At 35.8% G+C, this 26,271-nt stretch overlaps 1 protein-coding gene across 3 annotated transcripts in view; it reads right to left on the bottom strand.

Moving 5' to 3' along the window:
* The window catches only part of LOC143360353 (neural-cadherin), a 522,812-nt gene that overhangs the window by 383,643 nt on the left and 112,898 nt on the right, over positions 1-26,271 (bottom strand). For 2 of the 3 annotated variants that reach the window (XM_076799099.1, XM_076799100.1), the window contains 3 exons: positions 23,438-23,628; positions 8,164-8,353; positions 3,794-3,976 (listed from right to left, as the gene is read on the bottom strand). In XM_076799099.1, the coding sequence (XP_076655214.1) occupies positions 3,794-3,976; positions 8,164-8,353; positions 23,438-23,628 (564 nt within the window). Of the gene's footprint in view, positions 1-3,793; positions 3,977-8,163; positions 8,354-14,343; positions 14,480-23,437; positions 23,629-26,271 lie in introns of those variants that run through there. The other variant, XM_076799101.1, reaches the window with a different exon arrangement.

Raw genomic sequence — 26,271 nt, 5'->3', positions numbered from 1 at the left:
CAATAAATTGTAAACACTGATACAAATTCTTCTCCTTTTGGTGACTCTAATCGGTACGTTTAAGAAATCCATCGGGATTTATTCGATTGTGAAAGATAACGTTACTTCTCTGAAACGATGGTCTACAGTGATGCAGAAAAGATAGAAATGATTTTAGTTTATGGTGAGGCTAAAAGCAACTCGTTACAAGCATGTCAACTGTGCGCAGAAAGATACCCTGAGAGAAATCATGCTTCTAGACAAAGTTTTGGCCGCATAGTTCAATTGTTTTGTAAAACGGGGAGTATTAAATCACTGAACAGAAAAAGATGAAAGCGTGCTACTGGAGAAGATGCCGAAACTTTTGTATTGGCTACAATCAGTATTGATCCTACTACAAGTTGTCGACAAATTGGACGTACTTTAGGCATTTACAAAGCAAGTGTGTGCCGAGTATTGTAACGCCATAAATTTCATCCATACCATGTATCCTTACATCAGGAGCTTCATGGCAACAACTTTGAGAATTGTGTTGCTTTTTGTACATGGACATTGCAGCAAATACAAAGAAATGAACTTTTTTTTTATGACGATCTCTTTACTGACGAAGCAACTTTTTCTAACCATGGACAACTGAATACACATAATATGCATTATTGGTGCCCTGAAAACCCGAAATGGCTTCGACAAGTTGTACACCAGCATCCATAGAGTGTAAATGTATGGTGTGGAATCGTTGGTGATAACAAACTCAAGGTCACGTGAAGGTCATAACATTACAGGTCATTAGATTCGTCTTGACCTCGGCTATCATATAACGATAATAAAAATATATCATTCCATTGAAAAAAACTTCGATGACCTTGGAATCTCAAAAAATATAACCTTGAACAAATCTTTTTGCCTATCATAATATTTGCCCCTCTGAGCCAACTAATGTTATCTTCTGCAATTTTTTTCTATCATAAAAACAAGCGAGATATTTTAGATGCTCGAGTTAGGTGAAACGCCATGTACAGTCGCATTCAATTACATTTGTTTGATTTTGCCGCGATCTTTAGCGCTTCACTGTATCCGTTTGCTAAGCCTTTCCGCTATCCTGTGCCTGGGGGCACGAACCTCTCGCTTTCCTCACCCCCTTCAGGAGAAGATTATCGGGTGGTAACCGGCTCTTTCTGCTGATAGGAATCCATATCGGAATAAATATCACCTCAGTTAAACATCAATGCAAGAACAGTTACTTGTGTCAAGATATCCTGTGTAAGAACCGTTACAGCGAAGTTCTACAACTCAGGATCGGTGAGGATCTGTTAAAAAAGTTTGGTGTATAATTGACCTTGACCGACTTTTTCAAGGTCAAAAATTTTTTTATTGCATCCTATAGTTTGTCATTGCAAAGAACAAAAGTCTTAAAGGAACCGTCCCAAAGGGAGGTCTCAAGTGAACTTTGAAGTTACATGAACTATTTTATTCCACATATCTACAGGGTGTCCCAAAATGGTATAAACTCGGAGGGGATGATTCTACATGAGAAAATAAATTGAAAATATACAATAAAATCTTTCATTTGACGCGTCGTTTTCGAGAAAATTTACTTTAGAAACCTGCCAAGTTCGCGTACATAACGTTCTTAAGAAATAAATTAAATTTGTTGTATTTTGTTGTCGACTGTACTTTCTCATATAGAATCACCCGCACCACGTTTATACCATCTTGGGACACCCTATAGACATATGAAATGAAATAGTTTACGAAACTTCAAAGTTGTTTTCTAAGAGTAGAGGACTATATAATCATAAAAAAGTTGACCTTGAAAAAATCGGTCAAGGTCAATTGTGCACCAGACATTTTTTATCAGTCTTCGCCGATCCTAAGGTGTAGAATCACGCTGTAACGATTTTTATACATAATTTCTTGACACCCTGTACAAGGTTCCAGCATGGCGTAGCAGTGATTAATAGCGCGCGCGCGCCGCGTAGCACTTATGCCTTTTCTGGCTGTTAAAGGGACAACAGAGCACGCTACAGTAGATACACACAGAACAATTGCCGAAATATTATGAAACTTTAATATACTTCCTGGCATACGTGCCAGAACACTATACCTACCTACTTCTCGCGCGAAGTAGGACAAATCAATATACGCGATAATTTTTGTTATATGGTAACAACAAAAATTCCAAAAAACTGCAAAAAGAAATTAATTTTGCAATATATTTTTTAGAAAAACTTTTTTACATGGTTGAATTTGTAATTTAAAACCAAGCAAAATGAAAAATTATTTTCTCCTACAACCTTGTTCTCAAGATAACAAAATATATTTTTTACCCCAGTTTTGAGGACTGTTTTCATCTGTGTAAGAATAATTACTAACAAAAGTTTATACGCTCAGAAGATGTGCATCTAGTAACAATAAAACTAAAATCATCCCAAGCTGTTTTGAACAGATAAATTTCATTTATGCATACCTGAAGAACCAACAATAAGTCTGTTGGTTTAAAAGCTAATTTTCTATGTATTGTAGGTAAGTCGTGTTAATCGTGTAATCACTTTGCTACACCCTTTGTCGTTAAAATATCGTTCATTCATTGCATATCAATTATTTCTATTTCCAAGTACATTGCTAAGCAAAAATGATATGAAAACTTTTAAACCAGGGACTATAACTGTTATAACCAAAAAGAAAAAAAGTCATGGAATTACCAGTATTTTATCAACTATACATAAAATCCTATTGGTTACAAATAAGGATTATAAGTAACCGAAAATTTTTTCTCTTATTGGTAAATGTTATCGGAGATGTTGAGAGAAATTCATTTCGATCACTTATAACAGTTATCAATGAGAGAAGTTCATTTCGATTGCTCATAACAGTTATTGATGCAGGAAATTTGTAATAGTCATTATTAAGTAGTACAACTTTCAAAGGGTAGAGAATAAATTATTTAATAAATTTTTCATTCATAAAATTAATTGCTACAATCAAAATTTAATGTGACAAACATGAATTATTCCAAATATTCTCCTGACAAATTACACCGCAAATCATCTAACGTTAAGTTTAGAGCAGAAAAGGTTCGTTCAACGCTAACCTGATTTGCGGGCATAGCGTGATTTATGCACGCTAGTTTTGATAAATACGGGAGTCTATATTTCTGATTTTCACAGTTGAAAAAATTTTGAAAAATTTTTTTCAGATTTTGTGTTGCTCTTATGGTCTGTTGATTTGTCTTGTTGTACAAAACCTTCTCAATGAATTTCACAGGCTCCCTCCATCCGAAAAAGAGAAGACAACTCAGTAATTAAATAAGCAACTCAGATGAATTTTCTCAAACAATAATTATTATGAACAAGTGAAGAGAAATTCGATCGTTGATAACTGTTACGAGCGATCGAAATAAATTTCTCTCATTGATAACTGTTATGAGTGATCGAAATGAACTTCTCTCATTGATAACTGTTATGAGCGATCGAAATTAACTTCTCTCATCGATAACTGCTTTGAGCAATGGAAACAGTTTTTCTTCATTGATAAGATTTATCGAGGATGATCCAATTTTTTGGAAACTAATAACTGTTACTTGTAATCAAAAAGTATAAAAATCGATATTTTTTAATCATTTTGTTCTTCGATTTTTTTTTTATATTTTGTATAGATTATCTGAAATTTCAATACCAATCAACTTTTTATTAATGATTTTTACCGTAGAAAATGTTAGAATAACTGTTATTTTTGGTTCCTGTTTTAAACTATTACAATTGATCAGCTTAATGTAATCTTTGATACGAATCACGATACTCGTGATCGCGCTTACCTTATTGTTGGGATGAGTGCCATCCTTGTCGATAGCGTTGACTTGTGTCACTTTAGTGCCGATCCGTTCGCCCTCGAGTACGGTTTCTTGCTCGCGCTCAGTGAACAAAGGTATTTCGTCGTTAACATCCTCCAGGATAATGGAGACAGTCGCTTCAGAAGCGAGTTGTTGGGCGCCATTGTTCTGTGAGAGGGAATATAGAGTGAATTCTATTTTGCATGTCTAATTATAAACATACATATCAATTTTTACGTATTCATCGGAGAAAATCGTATTTCAATGAAACATTTTCAAATGTAGAAATAGCAGATCGTATTTATGGCGTGCAATACATCCCAGAATACAGTAGTTCGGTTAATCCAACTAATTCCGACATTATATGCATCGAGAATAAATTAAATTTCAATGGACAAAGCATCAAACGGGAAGTACAGAACAAGAACAAAATAGAACATTTAAAACTGCTGCCTTTGTAATTACATAAAATTGAAGATTTCATAAAATCAGAAACGGATTCTCGAATATTTATTTATATTTTCTACGTGGTTTTACCTGTAATAGGCACGTTTCAGGAAATTTCGTGACAATCGTTCTGAATATGTAAAGAGGTCAAATAAAATATACAAAAAATAAATATGTTTGTCACGTTTGTATATGTTGTTTAATAAATGGTCAAATCAAAATATACAGCTGTATGGTATAGGCTACCTGTGTGGAGATGTTTCTAATATTCACGATTAATGAAAAATAATAAAATGTAAAGTTATTCTCTGGATTAACATGACTTCAGAAAGCAGTAATGTTTCTTCTTATTTTCTTATTCATAGTAGGACATATATCTAGAGTGGTTTCAACGGATTATGAGATTATCCTGTGAGCAAACGCTCATCAAGAAAAAGAAAAGTTATTTCTACAAAGGGGATATAAAATAATATGAAGTGGTCGGTATAAATGAAAATAGATTAAGAAACGTAACACCTTTCTCCTCTACGAAATGAAATTTTAGCCATCCACTATTTCTTCCAAAAACCACGCGCTCGACCGATATAATTTCTCATCATTTTGTGCATTCTTCTCAAAGCAACCAAATGAATATAAAGTAATTACGTTGCAAGAAAGTAGAAGAAATGTTATTCAAGAGAAAAGTCTTGCATCAAAAGTGCCCACATGAATTTTAGAATTAATTACTTTTACGAATATGAGACAATGAAATTAATTTATTGTCCAGCAAAATGTGCAAAAATCATAAACCCTGCTTTGGTTAAATATTTGGTTAAAATACATTGATCTATATAAAAGTTTCAACTAAAAATTCATTTATATTTCTTCATTGAAAACGTTTCAATTGAATGGAATTTATTTTAAAAAATTCGAACAAACAACTGAAAAAGGAGGATATATTTTTCTTAAGAAGCAATGTTAATACGGAAACCTTAAAGCGCACCATCGTCGAACAGTAGTGTTTACTGTCTCGAAAGTAAAAGGTACAGTCTAGAATATAAATAATACCAGGATTCGTAAGCGGATTTTCAAGTTGGTACCTTCCCAGTTTCTAAAAGGATTAAAGAAGGTTGGTTATTTAACCAGGAGCATCCACACAAAAATTTCCTGGGAAATGCACTCGCTGTGAAACTCCATAGTCGTATCTAATATTACGTTTTACTGGTACTTTGAAATGCAAGAAACCCTTTTCGCGATTTACTGCGTTTTTATGCAATTGATATTCAATTGTACTATCTGTTCTTGATTTTATGACACGTTTGTCAATATCCCTGAACGTTCTTGGCATCCGCGAATGGACTCATTGGGTTACTTCATAAATAATTCGGAAGCAGACAATCTAAATTCGATGCATATATTTTAATATAACATATTTCCTCTTAACCGTAAAATTGTATGCAGATATGAATTTTCGGCTCACGCATGCTCCTTAAAAATAGTTGCGTAAAATATTTTTCCGTAGTTTTTACTCATTTTTGTTCTACATCTGTACAATTATATTTTCTTCGCGAACTCATAGTTTAAACAAATGCATCAGATTGCAACACAGTTGAGGAGAAGTAACAAATTTTCGTATAGAATAAATAAATCAAAACTGCTAAAATAGAGAAATGTAAAATACGAGAAATTATTCTGTTTCCTGAGAAATATTTTCGTGTCTTGAGAAATGCAAATATTCAATTTTAATGGTTGTAACTTAGAAAGTACAAATTTTTCAAAAGTTACTTTCAGACGCCTTTTTCACGAATGTATTTAGTTTGTCAACTGTTATTTTCCTTTTGCTTAAAATTTTCGTGGATTTTTGTTGAAACATAAAAGTTTTGCATATAAAAGTTTAATAATAAGGGTTTTGATAGTCGCAGTAAAAAATCTGCCAAGTTAGATCTGACAGTTAGAGAAACGAGTCGTGCAGAATAACAGAATACTTTTGCGTAAATATTTTTAACAATGGTTGTAACTGATAACGTGACAACCCGCGTTTTGAGAATGTATAACACGTAGACTGCGGATTTATATGCAAAATGAAAATTTTTTTGCTTCAATTGCGAAAAGCGGGAGCCGAATAAAAACTGCTTCCTCTCTTCAATGATTTAAAAAAGTTGAAAATAATCGATGCTCTGAAATTTGCATAATGTTTCGCCTGTTTTAAAACGCACATACTCACTTCTGCTAGAAATGCATAAAATTCGCAGTCTACATTATGAATTAGGGACCCAATTACTGTATCTATAATAATTAAACTTATTTGCAAAGCATAATGAATATTTAAAAAGAGATATATAACATATAATATTAACTGATTTTAATGAAAAACATTCAATTTAAAATAAAAGTAAGTATAGTTGACATAGGCACAGTACAGTGATTTCTCTATATACAGTGACGAGCAAAAGTGTAAACACACTTCGCTAGTTTTACATAAAACGTGATAATACAACCTATTTTTCAATTGAATGATAAAGCTTAGGTAATAATAATTATATGGTGAATGTGCTAAACAAAACATAACAGTTTATGTTGGATAATATTAACAATATATATAATATTTTATAAAAATAAGAATTTGAAGCAATGTTTACAGCTTTGCACGTTTCATCAGAAACGGTTAAGATAATACACAAATGCTAGGGAAATGAGATTGTCAACAAACACTGATAGCCAACTGTAGTAAGACACGTTTAGACTGGTGTTTACACAGTTTTTCTCCTATTTGAAAGTTAGTTGACACGTCTAAGTCAAGATGAAACCACTTAGTGCAGAAAACTACGAAAAAATTTGCTCACACATACAAAGAGTGGACAACAGAAGATTGGAAAAGAGTTATATGGTCTGACGATACAAAAATTAATATATTTGAATCTGATGGAAGGTCTTGATACTGGACTTCATCCGAAAATAGCAATCAAGAAAGTAGCATAAAACAAACTATGAAGTTCGGGGGTGGCTCAATTATGTGTTGGGGTTGTTTTACTCATAAGGGTGCTGGTCCCTTAGTTCGGATAAAAGATATCATGTGTAAAGAGCATTATTTAAATATGTTGCAAAATAATTAACCTTCTGTTGTTAATTCTATTGAATTTGCTGAAGACGAAGTAGTATTTCAACAAGATGGGGCCCTAAGCATACCTCAAAGATAGTAAAAACCTGGCTAGAAAATCAAAAGTATTCTGTGATGAAGTGGCCAGCAGAAAGTCCAGATATGAACCCAATCGAAAATTTGTGGTCAATTGTGAAAATAAGGCTAGCAAAATATGACAATCCACCTTCAGGTGTTCATGGATTGTGGAAAAGGACAGAACAAGAATGGTCCAACATTGAGCCGGAAATGATTAAAAATTTAATAGATAGTATGCCACGCAGGCTAGAAGCAGTACAAGAAAGTAAAGAAAAATGGACAAAATATTAATTTAAAGCTTTATTTCGACGAGCACAATTAAAGTGCAAAACTGTAAAAATTGTTTTCAATCCCTATTTTCGATAAATATTCCGTATATTATTAATATTAACGAAAATAAACTGCTGTGTTTTGTTTATCCTATTCACTTTGTAATTATTAGTACCTAATCTTTATCATTCAATTGAAAAATAGGTTGTATTGTCACGTTTTATGTAAAACTAGCGAAGTGTGTTTACACTTTTGCTCGTCACTGTATGTCGCCAAGGCCACGAAGCTCGAGAGGCCTCGGACGTCGAGGAGTTTAAACATAACACTGACGCTGACAAGACCGGTGTTGTTGACATATATCGAGAATTCACTGTAATTCGGTTCCTTGCCCTGTTAGGAGCTTTTCGGCTGCGGTTTCAGGGACACAAAATGGACAAAACGCGTCCGTTCGAATGAACTGCAATCCTAGGTTAGACGCACATACCTCGACTCGCACGGTTAAGTTGTACTCCTTTATGCTCTCGTAATCCAGGGGATGGTTAACCTTGATGTCGGCCCACGTGACGGACTCCTCGTTACGTTGCTGAAGGTAAAACGTGTGAAACTTGTTGGTCTGTGCCGTGGAGCCGGGCATTAGCCGGTAAAACACCGTCGGATTATTTTCGATCCCCGAGCTGTCGACACACACCAGAGTCACGTGTTACAAAATCGCAGCCGGTCGCTGATCCAGCTCCATCTGCGAGTGGAGTCGACTTAACAAACGGAAACGGGAAACGGAAACAGAAACGAGAACGGAAATCTCCTAGGGTAGACATTATGTATATATATATATATGTATAATATATATATATCGGAAAATACATGACTAGGAACAAATTTACCGACTAGAAGAGATACTAGATAATAGAATCATAATAAGTACACCGTCTCGAAAACGAAACGTATCACCATGCGATTCATCGACTATGTATCATCCATTTGTATACTGCGTCCTTCCCTCTGTATCTTTTACTCGTATTGTTTTCCCTCTGCTGACGAAGCTGAGCTTCTAATCGAACATCTAATCATACAACACAAGAGATATCTACTCACACGGTCTAGAATTTCACGATCCTCGCCTAACCGTAACTATACTTCCCGTCGCCGCCTGCCTTTTCCGTTTCAAATGTACACACGTCAAGTACATCTAACTGATTCGTCCGAATCGAAGGATACTAATTCCCCTAACAACCTAAGCGTACTACAAGCCCGAAAAGTGTTTGGGTTAGTAGCATCCTTGCTGTATGGTAGAGCTGTGAATTTGATCACCCAGTCACCATGCTCCCTAGCTTTCTATACCAACAAATTTTACAACTGGTGTCTCTTATCACGCTGCGTTCGAGTGTCTGTGTGTGCCCCATTCTAGTGTTACACATTCGTTTCATCGTGTTATGCTCAGTTATGCTCCGATAATCTTTTAAAGTATTTTCGTCGAAAAATTTTGAGAGGTCACAGAGCATGGGAACTCGGATGAAACTCTTGCGCCATTTCGAAAAAATTGTGCCGCTCGAGAATGATAATGTGGTAGAATAATACTGGAAACCAACAAGTATAATTTTGCGATCACTTGTTCGTCATTGGCCCTTTCGCTACCAATTTCAATTTTTTTTTCATACCAAATAGAAGACAACTACTTATTAATCTCAAAAAGCCTTCTGCAGACTTATCATTTCCCAATGAAAAACATACAATTCTGATGGAGTTCTAAAACTGACAATGTTTGACTTGTTTGTCATTTATTTGACTCATGTCTGACCAATTTACAGTTATTCTGCAATGATTTGACACTGATTAGTACTCTGGAAAATGTTCATTGAAAGTTGGAAATGAATTTGTTATACATCAATTTAGCAAAGGGAAACGAGGGACGCCAAATTTTTGCAAAACATTATCAACAAATGTAAAATGTATTGACGTATGAACAAGAGTGTAAATACCATATCGCTAACGCCTAAATTGCATAATTAAAAGAAACCTATAAATTTAATAATTTCAACAAAATTTTCGATCAAAAATTATTTTCATTGCATTTCACTTTCATCAAAGATGGACAGCAACAAATCTTAGCATCCGGAGGAGAAGAAAATAAAACATGTAAAATAGATATATTAATAATGGATTTCAAACCACATTGTTCATACCACGATATTAATAAGCTGTCCCTGTCTTGCCTTAATGACTTGCTAATGACCGTTAGAAAGATTAAAAAATTAATGATGTCGTTTGAATGCCTGGGCATAAATGAACCATCGAAGAGTATCGACGTCCGCGTCTGGCAGCTTATAATGTTATAAATTCTTTTAAAGCATATAATTCTAACAAATGACATCGATCCGCATATCCTCAGCGCTGCAACCTCTCTGTGTAAAGTCGGCCATTTTTCGGTGTAATCTTGCAGCGACCAGAGAAATTGGTCGAGGAGATTCGTATACGGGGACCCCTCGGTCAGCTTAACAAAAGTAAATCCAGCTTTGCATTAATTTTTCGACGATTAATACTATTTTATGTCGACTCCCGACCGAGAATGTTTGCAGCCTCGGAATGAACCAACGGATATTAAACGTTTTCTCACGAAGGAAATCCCGTCGAGAAGGAAAGGGAATTTCTACTCTCATCTCTCATTCGTGAAACTTCTGACCTGTTCTTTAAAGATATACTTTAGCGTACTCCATGTATACTCTGTATGGTAGATTCTTAGAACGTGAATTTGAAGGTTTCGTAACTTTCTGATAGCGAAAAGATTTGAGAAAAGCAGTGAAAAGCAGTTTTCGCCAGTCCTAGAAATTTCTTTTCAAATCTATGCAAATTAGCAAGGCCATTAGCAAACGAACTTTCCAGCAGAATATCTCGAAAAAGATTTGTTATATTTATAAAGAAATTACAAACTTTCTCTCAGTATAAGCATGACTCGGTCTACTTCTCTTTAAATATCTCCGAAACTAGTGCGCGGATAAAAAAAGTATCCTACAAAAATTGCTGGTCTTTTTACGTACAATAAGATCCCATAATAAAAAATATAGGATTCCACTTGAAAAAACAAAGTTGACCTTTAAATGACTGCCAAAATACTGCCCCACCTTTTTCTCCCTTGAAATCTTTTTAATATCTTTCATACTTTTCGAGATATTCGGCTGGAAAGTTTTCAGATGAACACCCTGTATATTTGTTAGGAGAAATAAATAAAAGTCTCGATATACATGAAAGTCTCGATATTTATGTAAAATTTATCCCCACTAACTGAGGGGTATAATAGCCCAATGAAAAAATTTTATTGTTTTCAAGTATTCTTTTTTGTAAAACTTTTACCAATATATTTGTGTCAATTAAAGTTATACCAAACATGGTATAATTTGGATCATATTTTGTTGTTCAACTGTGGACTCAGTAGAATCTCGATTATTTCAACCGATGATACCTAAATTCTCCATTATCCGAATACAGTAAAGTCTTGATTCAAGCCGGACGGGGCTATACGATCTTTGTCAGTTCGAGCTGTTTCGGTCGCCGAGCAGTGTAAAATGTAAATATTCAGTCGGGTATATAGGTGTGAACTACTACTGATCCAATTACAAAACTTTTTTATTTCTTTTTTTATGGGACTTTCGCCAACTTATTCGTGGCATTTTTCTGATTAAAATTACACTAAACACGATGCAATTTGAACTGTATTTAGTGGTTTAATTGACAGCGTGTAGCGCGCTTTCTGCCGCGCTGTCCTTTTCTATATTTGACGTGGTCGCTGAGGTGACAAAAAACTAATAGCTCTACACGATCTATGTCGGAGCACGGAACCGAGGATCCGGCTTAGATCGAGACTTTACTTTACACATCTTTCACACAACACTATAGCTAGGTAACTGTTCTATCATTCGAATAATCTACTCATTAGCATGGATAACCGAGATTCTATTGTATCGTTAATGAAACAGGTAAATATGATCTACATTGTGTCATGTGCGGTGCACATTTCAGTAAGAAAATTGTCGCAAGTATTTTGGTAAAACTTTCATTAAAAAAAAAATGGTGAAAATCAGAAAAGTTTGGTTACTCGGTATTTTTTTTCCACGTTTAATGCTAGGCGGTAAGAGATCAGGGAATAGTGTCTATAACATACACGATATAAGTGACATGTCGGATTCCGAGGTTTTAACATATATCGAGACATTATTATATTTGCTAATTTGAAGTCTCGATGATTTATTATTACACGGTGGCACAAACATGAAATTATTACTGTAAAATATAGCAAAATGTTTATTGTTGTCGTTCTCGTTGTTAAGTTTAAATTTTAATCAAACACATATTTTGTAATGTTTTGAAGACCGTTCGGTATAAATATTCTTTATATGCGATTTATTTGGAGCGACTTCATTGTATTTGAAATTATCGTAAACGCATAAATTTAGTGAAAGATTGTTTTATGCATTTGTAATATCAAAATGCGTTATTTTCAACACTTGTTGAGAATAATAAAGTAGGCATTTAAAGATAAGTTTTACACAATACATGAAAATATGGTCTGCTTTTTCGAAAGAAGATACTCAAACTTGCAACATTAGATTGAGCTTACATGTAAAATAGGTTGAAAGGGGTTTAAAGAAAACTGGGATATTTACGGAAAAGTAAAACTCATTAGTTTAGCATTTTCCCACGAATCAATACACACAGTGAGTTCGAAAAACATCAGCTGTACTGCATAATACAATTCCGTTGTGAAACATGGATAATACGGATTTACCGCTTCGTACGAACCAATCGCTGCAGCCATTAAATTAATTAGCATTTACAAAGACCCAACAAAGAAATTTAATATTAGTTTAATGAATTATCAACGAGTTAAGAATTACGAAAAAAGCGAACAGATGGAAGGTCGTTCAAATAAATTCACCGTTGCATTAATTTTATATTTGAGCATTGCATGCTTAAACGTTTCGAATTCCAATCTAACAATGAAATACGTAGAGTTCCAAAAACTTCTCAAATTTTATAAATCCATATAATTGCACTTTATTTTGTGAACGGTACTTCCTGATTTTATTTAATCAAATAATTTAATCGCTCCATATTATCGCTACATTTATGAAATCGCTTTAGACAGTCAATGATTTTCGTATATTTTCACGTTTTCGTGAAGGTAAATCGAGGAACTAAAGTCAAGTAATTTCAATGTTTGCAAGAATCTTTTGAAGCAAAGTAATTGTTTGGAGAGACAACAAAGTTAGCGAATACGGAGATTGAACCGTTCAAAATTTTACGTTTGCATCCTTGATTCTTGTTTAATATTGAATTTTAGGAAAAATTTCTCTCGTAAACTTTTCAACTGTACGTTTGCAGTGACGAATCGATGTTACGCGTCACTACGTTTACACAGTGACTGGAGGACAAACAATCCCGTGTCAAAAATATTGACAAACACTGCGTTTCAATGATTCGAATTGTACAAATTGGAAGGAGATCAGAAATTCTGGATGCAGTGATTGCAAAGGTAGAAGTGTTATTGTTATAATTTCACTAAAGGCAACGCGTAATTATGGAAGGGTTGATGTTATTAATACCGTATCAGTTTCTTTCAAACCACAATACACAATAAAGCTAAAGTATTTCGTGTTCCTTTTTTTAAATATGCATACAGGGTGTTCATGATAATTTGTACCAGCGTTTTTTTCGTAAAAGGTAAACATTAGAAAAAACCGGAGAGGAGGTAGTTGTAGTATATTTTACTAGCAATGTGATAGCGTATCTATATATATCGAGATGTAGTCTTAGACAGAAAAAATTAAATTAACCAGTCTCGAAATTGCTCAAAAGTACGAACCCTAAAAGTGGACTGTTTTTATAAAAAATACTCATCTAAAAAATTGCCTATTTAAACAGACTGCACTGCGCTGGAATATTAAGAGGATTTTTAAGTTGGCTGTTAAAGTCATGAAAAATTTTAAAATAGTTTTTCTACAGTCTGCGACTTTTACTCATGCTATTTTAAAAGGCCACCGGTTTAAAACAATTCAAATAGAAGCAACGTTTCACAGAAACGTAAAAAAACACCTATTTTTAGATATAAAATGAAATACAAAGGAAATGCACATCTGCAAAATAATGTGGTACAATGAAGTTGCAATTTTCGCATAACTTTGAACTAATTAAATGTTGTATGATTTCTTAATATTCTATATAAAATAAATTCGAACGAAATTAGAAATCGACGTTTTTTCTTTGGTTTGTTGCCATTATCGTGTAGGTTTAAAAAGTTAAACGTAATCCTGATCAATGAGGAGAATTAAGTACCTGCACGTACAATCAGACACACGAGAGTCTACATAGGCCTGCTAAATTTCAAATTTTTTAAACAGTTCGAAGATAAAATTCTGTATACTTTGATATAGTGTATGTCTGCAAACTGTACGCTAGAATTATACGACTTTGTCCTTCCGGTTCACCTATACGTACTTTTAGCTAATGTATTAATGAATACATCCATAGAATATCGAAAGTTCGAAAAATTTACAATCGAAAACGTGTTTGAGGCACTCTTGCGACCAGTTACAGATACATTCACGTTTATTACGTATACATGGAGCCAACAAGTTTGAATTCTTCTATAGAAAATTGTAGTAGTACTGTTTACCTGTGTGTCCTTCTATCATTACGTTTTTCGAAAGGAAATTCAGAATCGGTAGGATATTTCTACTGCAGCGTACGTCGCAAGCTAAATCCCGACCATCCGTAAAAATGTCCGGTTGCAAATCGACGTTGAGCTGCTGTGAAAATATTTATCAATAGATTTGAAACGATAACACTCGCACTGTTTGTAGACCGAATTCTTTGAAGTATATTGCAAAAGAGATTGGTAAACTTGTGTACCAACGGGATAGTTGGAACTGAACTGAAAAGGAAATACAGAGTATAAGAAGGATGAAACGTTCAGTGTACATCGGATTTAGTGTCGGTTAGCAATTAGTGAGCGTGACCCTTTCACCTGATATTCCCCACGCATTTGTGCAACGTACGCGTGATTAGTATTTTTATCCATGATTGCATACTAAGAAAGCGAGAACATCCGATGCTTCCGATACAGAACGAGATGAGATTAATTACGACACAAACGAGCAACGTGAACCTGCTGCACCCGCAATCTGTGCTTTGAACTGTCCCTGAACCATGGTGCGTGGTGGTCGGTAGCCGTGTATGAGCGCGATCATCGTTAATTAACGCATCGTCTGACTTGACGAACCAAACAAGACAGAAAATCGCAGTCACTCTTTTCGTTTTTACCATAGTGCATCATAGAAAACACCGTTTTCGAAACACAATTGTGGTTGAAACCTTAACTTACTCCGTCGTTACCAGATCTTCGATTGAAAAATGGTTTTTTGGCGACAGCCGCATCGAAGTCAGTTCTAACAACGCGCCAAAACATTTAAAATTAACTAATGGAGCATTCACTTTACTTAACCTTCGACTTCGGTCTGCTAACGAACCTTCCCAAGACGTTCTAGCTAACTGTTGAATGTCTATGTTAGGTTAAACTTTACTTCGGGAAACCAGAAATATTTAACTGTTTTTTTAATGTAATCCTGTAGATTTTGGCGAGAAAACGCTTAAAATCGTTCAAATTTACACGCGAATAACTTTTGAACTACAGATCTCCTAGGATTAAAACATGGATTTTCGGCATTTTCTCGGAAAAATCTACAGGATTCCATTAAAAAAAAGTGAAAAATTTCTGGTTTCCCGAAGAAAAGTTTAGCCTCTGTTATACAGAGCTTGCCGCTGATTGGCGCAAAAAATGTCCGACCGGCAAAAAACCACTACAAGAATGATACTACTCTCCCGAATGTAAGACAAAATAGAAAAAATCGTGGTCCAACGGAAAAATGTTCGATTACAATCGGGAGAAAAATGAAAAATCAAACGATAAAAACGAAAATGTTTGCTTTCAGTAACAGTACGGTAATCTACCGCAGATAAGCAACTGACAAAACATGCCCAAAAATTAATACGGCATTCACGTAATGTACAATACGTATGTATGATGTATTTTATATGCATATACATATACATATATATATGTGTATATATAAACATATATATATATATATATATGTATATTATATATCCATGATCTATACCCAATGCAAATCTCGCAACGAATTGGAAACGAAAAAATTCGGAGAACGGAAAACGTGGCGGACAAAGCTTGACAACGCGACGCAAAGCATTGTCAGAGGTAAACTTGTGTATGTGAGCTGGAGCTTGTAACCGGAACCAGTTTGATAACTTCGAAAATGCCGACTTTGAAAGAAAATAATATTCAAGAATATTGCATAGCTCAAAACAAATTGTGCCTTGACACGAACACTGCAGATGTTTGCATTAATTCACAATTTCAATTACGATACATATCGAATCAGAGAGAATTCTATGATAATTGAATTTGTTTACTAAACGTTTTCGTAGATTTAAGTGACAGCAAAAAGAAATGGAAAAATCACTGTTAACTATGTTAAAATAGAAACATATGTAAGTATGTATGTACGTATGTAACTACCTACGTCATCAACGACAGATGAATTCATTTCATTTCAAATTAATCGTACAAAGGATCGTTATAAAAAGAGTTATTTACCACTAAAACAAAATAAAATATTTTAGTTAATCATAATATTTGGAATCTTTGAAAATTTAGTTTATTTACTATCATTGCGACTTCTAATCGAATTCGATCAAACTTTAACCAAACAGTGACAAATGACATTATTTGCAATATTAAATGGGCGGAATAATCAGTGAACATTAAATAACGTAGCTCTTAAATAATTTGGAAAAAGTTCCATATGTAATTTTCTTATTTCGTTCACAAGTTTTGGATCAATTCATGAAGATATAGTTTTTTTTCAAATCAAAGATAGATAAGTGAAGAGTATGCTAGAAAAAATCAGAATAAATGATAGATAAAAAGATAGAATGATGATGATTGATTATGATAGTATATTTATTAAATACCACGACTTCTTAATATTTATTGATTTAATAAATTTAAAAAAAATTAAGAAATCAAGAAAAGAATATCTCAATTTGTGCATATGTTATGTATCAATTGATAAATATTAGAAAAACTGCAAACAGCGTTTGACAATATTTAAAAACCATTTAAAAATCATGTTATCTAATACATTTTTGGGTTTCCCTTTAAAATCTTTAGCCAGGACAGGTCGAAAACAATAAGTACGTTCACAACCTGTTTTGAGCTACGTAGCATGGTAACAATAAGTAACAAAATCTACATAACACTAAGAAAGTATAGTTTAAAATACTTTTTGAGTTATTTACTTGTAGTTGTTAAGTTCTCGAACTAATTCCAAGTAGGCGAATCGAACAACTTCACCCACTACAAAATGTACACTTAGACGTATTCACGGGGAAAAATAAAACCATTTTCATGAGAAGCTTTGGTTCGCGTGTCATAGCGACGTCACTAACCTCTGCGGTCTTGCTAGCGTAACGATGCGCTACGACACCTTTCGCGTTAGAGAACCGTATGAGGGTGATCATGGACCACACCAAAACAAGAACGGAAACAATGAGAGATAAAGAATTTTGAAAAAAGCCAATCCGGTGCAAGAAACGTACAAAACAGAAGAGAAAACCATGGAGAAGAAACGGAAAATATGGGGTGTCGCGCTCAAAAATTGGACAAAGTCAGGGAGAACGTATGTATATCGGTTCGAGTACCGTGTTTAAGGGAAGCATCTATTTGTAAAACATGCCCAAAAAATTGTTTACGGCACACACACACTAACAGTATGAGTTCCGCGGCTAAATGCGACTTCCGCAGTCATCCACGTAATTGCTAAAATGAATGTGGGTTTTTGTAATGTCCGCATATTTTTTTTGCGTTTTGCGCGCACGACCGATTACGTAGCACCGCCATTCGATTCCCGATAGATTCGGACAAATTTTCGTTTAATTGCGTAACACAGCTTTTTGCAACATTGCGTATCTGCAAACAGCACGAACCACGATGTCAACCACCATGTTTCGTTGCATCCCTTGGAACCTTTTGTGATTTATTTATGTAATTTGTAAATGACACGAATCAGGTTTTAGACATTTGTTTGATGGACAAATAATCCTGTTTTGAACATTTATCGAGTAAACGCTGTATTTTCACATGCACCGGTGAGGTTATTTTTTCTCTAAAGTCATCTTTCGTTTTAGAGATTTCGTAGTCATCGGTATTTTTTTAATACAACAGATATATTTTTGCTATTTTCTGCATTAGACGGTTATGTAATTTAGAGGATAAGTGAATAAAATCGCCTACTTGTATACCAGGTAATCACAAGTAATAATTTAATACAGTTTCGATTATTGTTTATCAAGACATTTACATCAACATTTCGTAAATCACGTCAATATTGTAATCACTTTGAAGATGCGATTAATTATAAGAATACTAAAGACGAAACTATTAGTATTAGTATTAGGATATATTAAGTATAGCATAGTAGTTGAGTAGAGCATGGCTTATACATCTTTGGAACTTGTGACGTCACGTATTCCGTTATCTTTGTTTCAAAGAAAATTATTTGTGTCGTGTCTATAGGTTTATACGGCCTAGGGGTAGCCCTACCACAAGGGTAGTTATAGGGCGAACCTGGAACTAAAATTTACAAAAAAAATTCATGAAAATTCTATCTAATAGTAAACACATAATTGTGAATATTTTCTAAATTTTTTACTGAAAAATCAATTTTTAAGATTGCTGATTTTATATTGAAGTTATCAAATGGTCACTTTAATATTATTATGGTAATTGTGTCTTATTATGATTAATAATCAGTAGTTTTTTAGATTTTTTAGATTAGACAAACATGTTTTTAAAAAATAGGGTATTCAAAAATCCAAAAAATGCATATTTCCCATAGAAGTTGTAAAGATACGAGGTTTATTCGTAGTTAATAAAATAAAATATGGATTTTTCATTACTTTTCTGTGTACGTATATTGTGCAGTATTTAACATTTCCATATTAAAAGAAACAATATACACAATTAAAAATTCAATTCAAAACCATAAATTTTGGAACACACGTTAAATTAAAATATACATACGCAACTAAAATCCATTTCATATTCAACAGATTCAATGAATAAAGGTATTAATTTAAACATTTTTGCTCAAAATATTTCTAAAACAACAATCATATGGAAAGGAAAAAACTACAAAAGAGGTTTAGCAGTCGCACGCCTTAGGATTGTTTCTCTAAATATGGAAATGTTCAATATTGCATAATATATGTATAGAAAAGTAATGAAAAATCGATTTTTTATTTTATTAACTACGATGAACTCTATACAAAAGTCTGCCGAAAATTGAGAACAGTGTTTTCAACAATGTCTTAATTTTGGTATTTTTTCGGATTTTTGAAGATTTTCAATTTTTTTCAACATGTCTGCCTAATATATGTGAAAAAGTACACAATATTAGTCATAATAAGACGCAACTACTATAATAGTCTAGACATGGTCATCTGATAACTTTAATATAAAATCTGGAATTTTTTAAAAATCGAATTTACATTAGAAAATTCGAAAAATATTCACAGTTGTGTGTGCTATTAGATAGAATGTTCATACATTTTTCGTAATTTTTTGTTGAGCAGAACGGAAGATGTAAGGCATACTTCATTAAAACCGTGTTCATCCTAACTCCTCTTGTGCTAGGGGTACAGACTAGAAACTTGCTATACAGAGTTTTCTTTGGAAGCCCTATCGAATAGTGTGACTAAAAATTAATTTAGTTTGGAGGTACTTTTGATCATCCTTTTCGACTGTACCCTTTCCATTTTGCTACAGTTTGTTGTAATCCAAGTAGAAAATTTTTATTTTGCATACAGATTCGCTGTCTAATCATGACATAAATAACAATTACAATTCCGTAATGAAACCGTATGGTTGTACAAGTCGACAATTTTGTTTTCTTATGCTTTGAAGGAATATGCAAATAAATTACATCATTCCATTTAAAACAGCACCGATGACCACAAATTATTTTTAAGAAAGACCTTAAACAAAAAATAACTTTACCATTGCATGTGCCCCTTGAAATAATACAACGTTGATTTGAGAACTTTTTTCATAAAATCATTAATAACAGAGATGTTTCCATTCGGTGTTCCCATTGAAATAGTCCACCCTGTATATGTGTATGTTCATTATGACCATCTTCCAAGTTTGTAGAAGTTTTTATGTCGTATTCCTTGGTTTTCTGTCTTCACAGAAATACCTCGAGATGATTTACTATTGATCATCTGATTCACTGAATATTATCAGGAGCCATTTAAATGCTCTGCAAGCAATCTGCTTTTGATTTGCTATAAATTTGCCACCAAAACTTGTCTACAAATTCCGATCCATCCGTTTCCGCATTAGGCACCGTATTTAAGTGCAAAGTTTGTAGACAGAATTCCATGCCAAATCGAGGGCAAATCGAGGCCAAACCTTGCCTTCATGAAGGGGGCAGTTCGGTCGCACTAAGAACGACCCTAACCTTACTTTAAGAGTAAATATCGATCAAAATCGTTATTGTCATTATTCTAAGATTTGTAAATAAGTTTCATGTATTTTCAATAATTTAAATATTTAAACATTATATAACATTATATAATTTAGAAATTTAAATAAAATTCCGTTTTCCCTCCTACAACAAGGTTTACTTCAATTTTATCCGATAATTATTTTTAGGGCAAGATTAGGCCCGCTCTTAGTGCGACCGACCTGCCCTCTTCATGAGGGCAAGGTTTGGCCTCGATTTGCCCTCGATTTGGCATGGAATTCCGTCTACAAACTTTTCACTTAAACACCGTGTCATCAGTGTCCGTATTATCCTCGGAATTTGGCAGCAGGTTTTGGTCAGCAAATTCATAGCAATTAAGGACCATATTCTGCTCCAAGCATCGTCTTCGCATCAAAATGACTGCCTTTTACTCGTAAAGTACGATTACAAACATTGATTAAAATTTGCTCAAAGCAGGTTTGGCTGACATGGGTGTCTATCTTACCAACTTCCGTGTTATCAACCGAAAAGCTCTATAAACTTTTTCTTCTAATTTCAATGTCTTACATTCACTACTAAAGTTATGTACACATACTCTAATAACCCTGTATCAGATCTTCTGTACTATTAAATATTCTATATTCTCAAAATATTTGTAATGTGAATTATTGAAAATTTATCATCCACATCACTGTCGGTTATAAAGTTATATTTCGTAAAATAAGTAAGCAGTTTTGGAACTAACTGTAACTGAAAAATAATTTAAATTTATTAACTAATTTAAATATTAATCGGAAGTGCGGAAGATTTGAAATATGTTTGACAAATCGTTCGTGTAATAATTTGCTGAATTTCCATTGTTACAACGACAACATGTAACCGGAATCTCAAACAATAGAGTCAATAATTTAAACAAAAAATTGTTTCTATGCTTGTGAAAATTGTTTTGAATTAATTATTTTACATGAGTTACAGTATTAAGTTGAGACAAAATGTAGAATACATCAGTGGGTTAAACGTTAACTTAGGGGACCACAAATTTTGGACTTTTTTTTTTACATAATCCTGCAAATTTTGACGAGAAAATGACAACATCCCCAGTTTTAACGTTAGGAATTCACTGTTTCAAAAGTTATGCATGTTTAAAGTTGGCCGATTTCAAGCGTTTTTGTTAGGCAAGGGTGCCGTCATGTTGGTATGTCCTCACCGTCGCGCATCGTCTAACGAGCGGAGCCGCTGGGTGGCACTACAAGCACGCGCCAATGTCGATAACGTAGATTTGCAAGCGTAGTCTTCTCGCGGCTCCACTCATTGGACGGATGTCTGAGCACACACCAATATGGCGGCGCCCTTACCTGTCAAAACCGCTTGAAATAGCTTAATTTTAAACAGGCATAATTTCTGAACCAGTGAATTCTTAACGTTAGAACTTGGATTTTTGGCATTTTCTCTTCAAAATCGACGGGATTCACGTCAATCGTTTCACGTCATCGTTTACACAAATCGTAGGGATTTGTGTCAAGCTACATTTCTGGTACCGTGCTCTACGGAACCAGTAACTAAACCACTTCCGTACACCGATTAATTCTATACAATTTCACAAAGCTGATCTCGACTGCGAGTTGCGTCGACACGGCACGGCTGCTAAGTGTCGTCGAGTCTGTGAACAATGACTGGGGGATGCAACGAAACGGACGAGTCACATTGAAAGAAAATGCAATTTTCGAAGGCTAAGAGAAAGAAACGACTACCTTATGCATTATACCCAATACACAGCTCTTTTCGTATTCGTTGGCGTCATGTCTTAACATGTGCTTAACAGCTTCAATGATCTTTACCGCTGGCAACCTTGGGGTTTGTGGGTTCAAGTGGCAAGGATCATTGAAGCATGTTGTATATGTTCGCTGCACGATCGTTTTCTGGTTTCTTTTTTGGGCATTCAAATGAACGGAGAACGCATCGGTTCGGCGCGCAATTCACGCAACCTGTGTGAAAATGAACGAGCTCTCACGATTGATTCGCTCGTCGTACTCCCCCATATTTTCTTCTTTCATTCTTCGTCCCTTCAAATTAATACTCGTGCTCACCACCCGACGTGTATGCGTGTCCATCTGTGCGAGTGTTCATTGTGTTGTCACGTGTAGCAATGGGCGTTATCCAGCTAGCAAAATCTCATAATACATATTCGATAGAACATGTTAGCAACTGTAAACAAGTATACGTGTTTACGAATCCGATTTGGACAATATAATCTTTCTAAATCGATGAAGTTTAAACGGACTGGCTATGCAACGTTAGAATGTTAGAAAAGTGATAAAGGATTACATTGATTCTGATGCATTCATATCAATCTATACTAAACCATGGTCATTTTAAAATTGTATCAGGCCGAACGATTTTCATAATTTAATAGAACAAGTTGTATTTCGAGACTTGTTTAACACGTTTGTGTTTTGCATACCTGCAACACCTCTGTTCGTTAAATTGAATACAATTACTTAAACGTGAGAATCACTTCAAGTGTTGTTCGAATTGAAAACTATCGAACGCACTAAGAAACTCGAAACAAAAGACTGACCGTGTACTGGCACAGTGAAGAAGTCGAAAATGTGGGCAGCTCTTGAGGGGCGCGAGTAACACAATGCCATGCAACGGCACCAAAGTGCCAAAGTAACGTTAATATATCTATATCGTATGATACTCTATAAATTACTTTGAGCACGAATGAGAAAATACGACGGATCGCGTTGTTCGATGTGAAGCGTTATTATAGCTTGCCACTACAATTGACATTTCAAAAACATTCAAGACTCAGGAAAAACGGTTTGGACCGTTCGATACAAAACTGTCTACCTTCGAATAATACGCAAAGCGATTCGCAACGCCGTCACGCATCGTCCCAAGTTCAAAGCATCCTGAGCCCATTACTACCGACATGATCAACATTACGTACGCGAGCGTTTAAGTGTTGCATAGTGTGTAACTCTGTATGTAGATGCGCGCACGCGACTGTTTGTGTGCGCGCGTGTGCGTGTATGTGTATGTGTGTGTTTTGAAACCGTACACAATATCAATTAACGTGCACAAGAACAATACTGCCACGAGATTGCGTGCAGGGCGGGTTCGTGCAGAGCCGCACGGAGCATTAACAGTGTGACAGACCTGGCTTTAATAGACACAACTTTAGCCCCAATGGACACGTTCTCTTTACAGTAGGTTGGGCCATAGACTATGTGGTCCCATACGGGCGGATTATTTGCACGATCCACAACGTCAATCTGAACCTCCACCGTTCGCGACAAGGGCGGGTAACCCTTGTCTTGAGCCGTCGCTTCCAGCTTGTACATCTCACGCTACACCAGACCGCGTGTATAACAAACGGGAACAAAAAACAATGGCGTTAGTGTCAGTCGTAACGACTCGTGGCAGTTGGTGTTTGTCTCAGAGGAGCACTGCTCTCGATTAAATATGTTGCTCGCTCTGTTTATCTCTCCCTCTCTCTCTCTCTCTCTCTCTCTCGCTCTCGCTCGCTCTCTCTCTCTCTCTCCCTCTCTCTTTCTCTATCTATCTGTCTCTCTTCTCCGAGCAGTATCTGTGCGTGTTCCCGTTTTATAATCTGCCAGCCATTGCTTTGCACCCTGGTGTAGCCAGTAGTTAATCGTTGTGTCACGTTAGTATGTCATTGGTCTGCCTGGAGGATATTCACCGGAGCCTCTCTCTGCCTTAGCCGCTGCTCGGTCTGTTAGCCTTCTAGTTGCATGATTCACGCTCTAAGCAAAGCACGACTAGCGGCAGCTGAAAGCTGACCGTGCTGAACACGGGGACACCCAATCCCCTGAGACAAGGGATCTCGCCGATCGCTGATACGCTTTCGCGGCCGCTTCTGCACCTGCTTATTATTGCTCGTGAAAGGAAAAATAAAACCCCCACAGATTGAAGGGGACCTGGATCTCTCGCTACATCCTCGCCTACCCTATACGGATCATCGCGCTAAGGACAATCCGGCGTCTGGCTTTCCGAACTCGTACACATCTAAAGATGTTTTCCGCTAAAATCGTCGAAGCCGATTCGTTCGCCGGTACTTTCGAGAATCCTTTCGCGTCGAACGTTTTCCACTGCCGAGTTCGCGTTGTTTCAATTTTTCGTTAGGCCCCCGGATACATACATTTCGGGTAGTCGGATATGCTCGATTCTCAAACGTTCGCTAGAAAATCGACTCCGACGAGTGGTAACAATTATAACATAAGTAAGGGATAGACAGTAGTGGTAATAGTATAGTAATGGTAGTAGTAGTTGTAGTAACAGTAGTAGTAGTAGGTAGTAGTAGGTAGGAGTGTCCGACCAATCAGCGATCTACCGCGCCGCGCTTAACCATGCATGCCTTAGCTCCCGTGGAATACATCATGTATGCGTAGAAAGAAACAGAGTGGCATCGATATACACATGTAATGAAACGAACAAAAGTAGAAGAATGTACGTAACAAATAACATAAGCGACAGGGTCCGTTAATGATCCAATGATACAGAACGTATGAACTTTGACGCCTACGGAACAAGTAGACTGGGTTAAAAAACAAATGGTGACGGAATAGAAGAAAAGTAACGAAGAGCAACGAAAATTAGACGGATACGTGACGGACGTCGAAAGAGATAGAGAGAAAAGACAGAAAAGACAGAAAGGGAGTAGCACTGCATGGCACGGCACGGCATGTCACGTGTCTTGTCTCGGTCATGTCGTGGCATACAAACCTGGCTTTCACCGACGTCACTACAGTACCCACTGTGACATTTTCTTTGATGTGAATGGGGCCGTATACATTCTGATCCCACACAGGTGGTTTATTGTTTCTGTCTACGACGTCTAACTCAACGTCCACGTCTGCGGACAAGACTTGCATCCCTCTGTCGGAGGCCCGTACTCGCAGGCGATAGCTGTCACGCTAGTGGCAAAACATTGGGCCGTCAACTCACAGGACACTTTTTCGGGACTGTTGTCGGCGGATGAATTTTTTTTTTAATTTTTGTTCATTTGTTTTCTTTTATTCTTTTCTTTTCGTTTATTTTTTTTTGTTTTTGGTTTTTCTTTGTTACCGACGTTTTATCGGGGAGATAAGTCACTCAGTGACGAGCGCGGTTACCAACGGCCGTCGGTGATGACCCAAAGAGGGCCCTTTGTTTCTCTTTGACCGCGAAACGAAACGAAAGACATAGAAGAGAGTGAAGGACCGTACAGTCTCGTGTGTATCCGCTTTACCGTTCCAGACCTCTTTTACTCGGGGTTGTTCTACGGTTAACAACGGTTAACAACGGTTAACAACGGTCTCCGGACGCGTCTGCCAATCTCTGACCGACCTGCAACTCTCTGCCATCGTCGGGATCGGTTCTACCCAGACACTGGATAGTCGATCGATTTGACGATTTGACTTTCAACGATGCACGATGATATGTGGTCCTATAAGCTATACTTACCGGATTACAGTTTTCGTATCTACGCGTTTGGAAAATGACAATATGTATACATACCCGACAGAGTCAACGTTCGAAATAAAGGAAATGTTCGAAACGATTGCATTTTGCACGCTTTTGCAAGCGAGTAACAGAAAAACTAGAGTTGGTTAATCTTGTGTGCCGATAACGTTTCACTTTTTCGATCAGTATTGTACTTGGAGTTGACGCTAATATACGCAGTGAATGATATACACACGCACACACAGTGCGATGACAAATCGTAGACGTACTGAAATGACTGAACCTTGAATGTAGATTTTGAAAAGATTTTTTTTCATTCACCAAAGTTGGAAATCGTTATCGGCAGTGCCCGATGTCAAAGAGGTCCTTCACCTGCGGATACGCCTTAGACCAGGACAAGAGAACGAACAAAAGGCGCGGTGACGCGAGTGTACATTATCAAAGAAAGAAACGAATTTGTTTAAGGAAAAAAAAAAGACACATAAAAAACGAAACAAACCCGTTAGAGAACGCGTATGGTAATCAAG

Source organism: Halictus rubicundus, chromosome 13, assembly GCF_050948215.1.
Source record: "Halictus rubicundus isolate RS-2024b chromosome 13, iyHalRubi1_principal, whole genome shotgun sequence".
Lineage (NCBI taxonomy): Eukaryota > Metazoa > Arthropoda > Insecta > Hymenoptera > Halictidae > Halictus > Halictus rubicundus.
The sequence above is the reverse complement of the archived record's forward strand: the minus strand, read 5'-3'. Positions and strand labels throughout refer to the sequence as shown.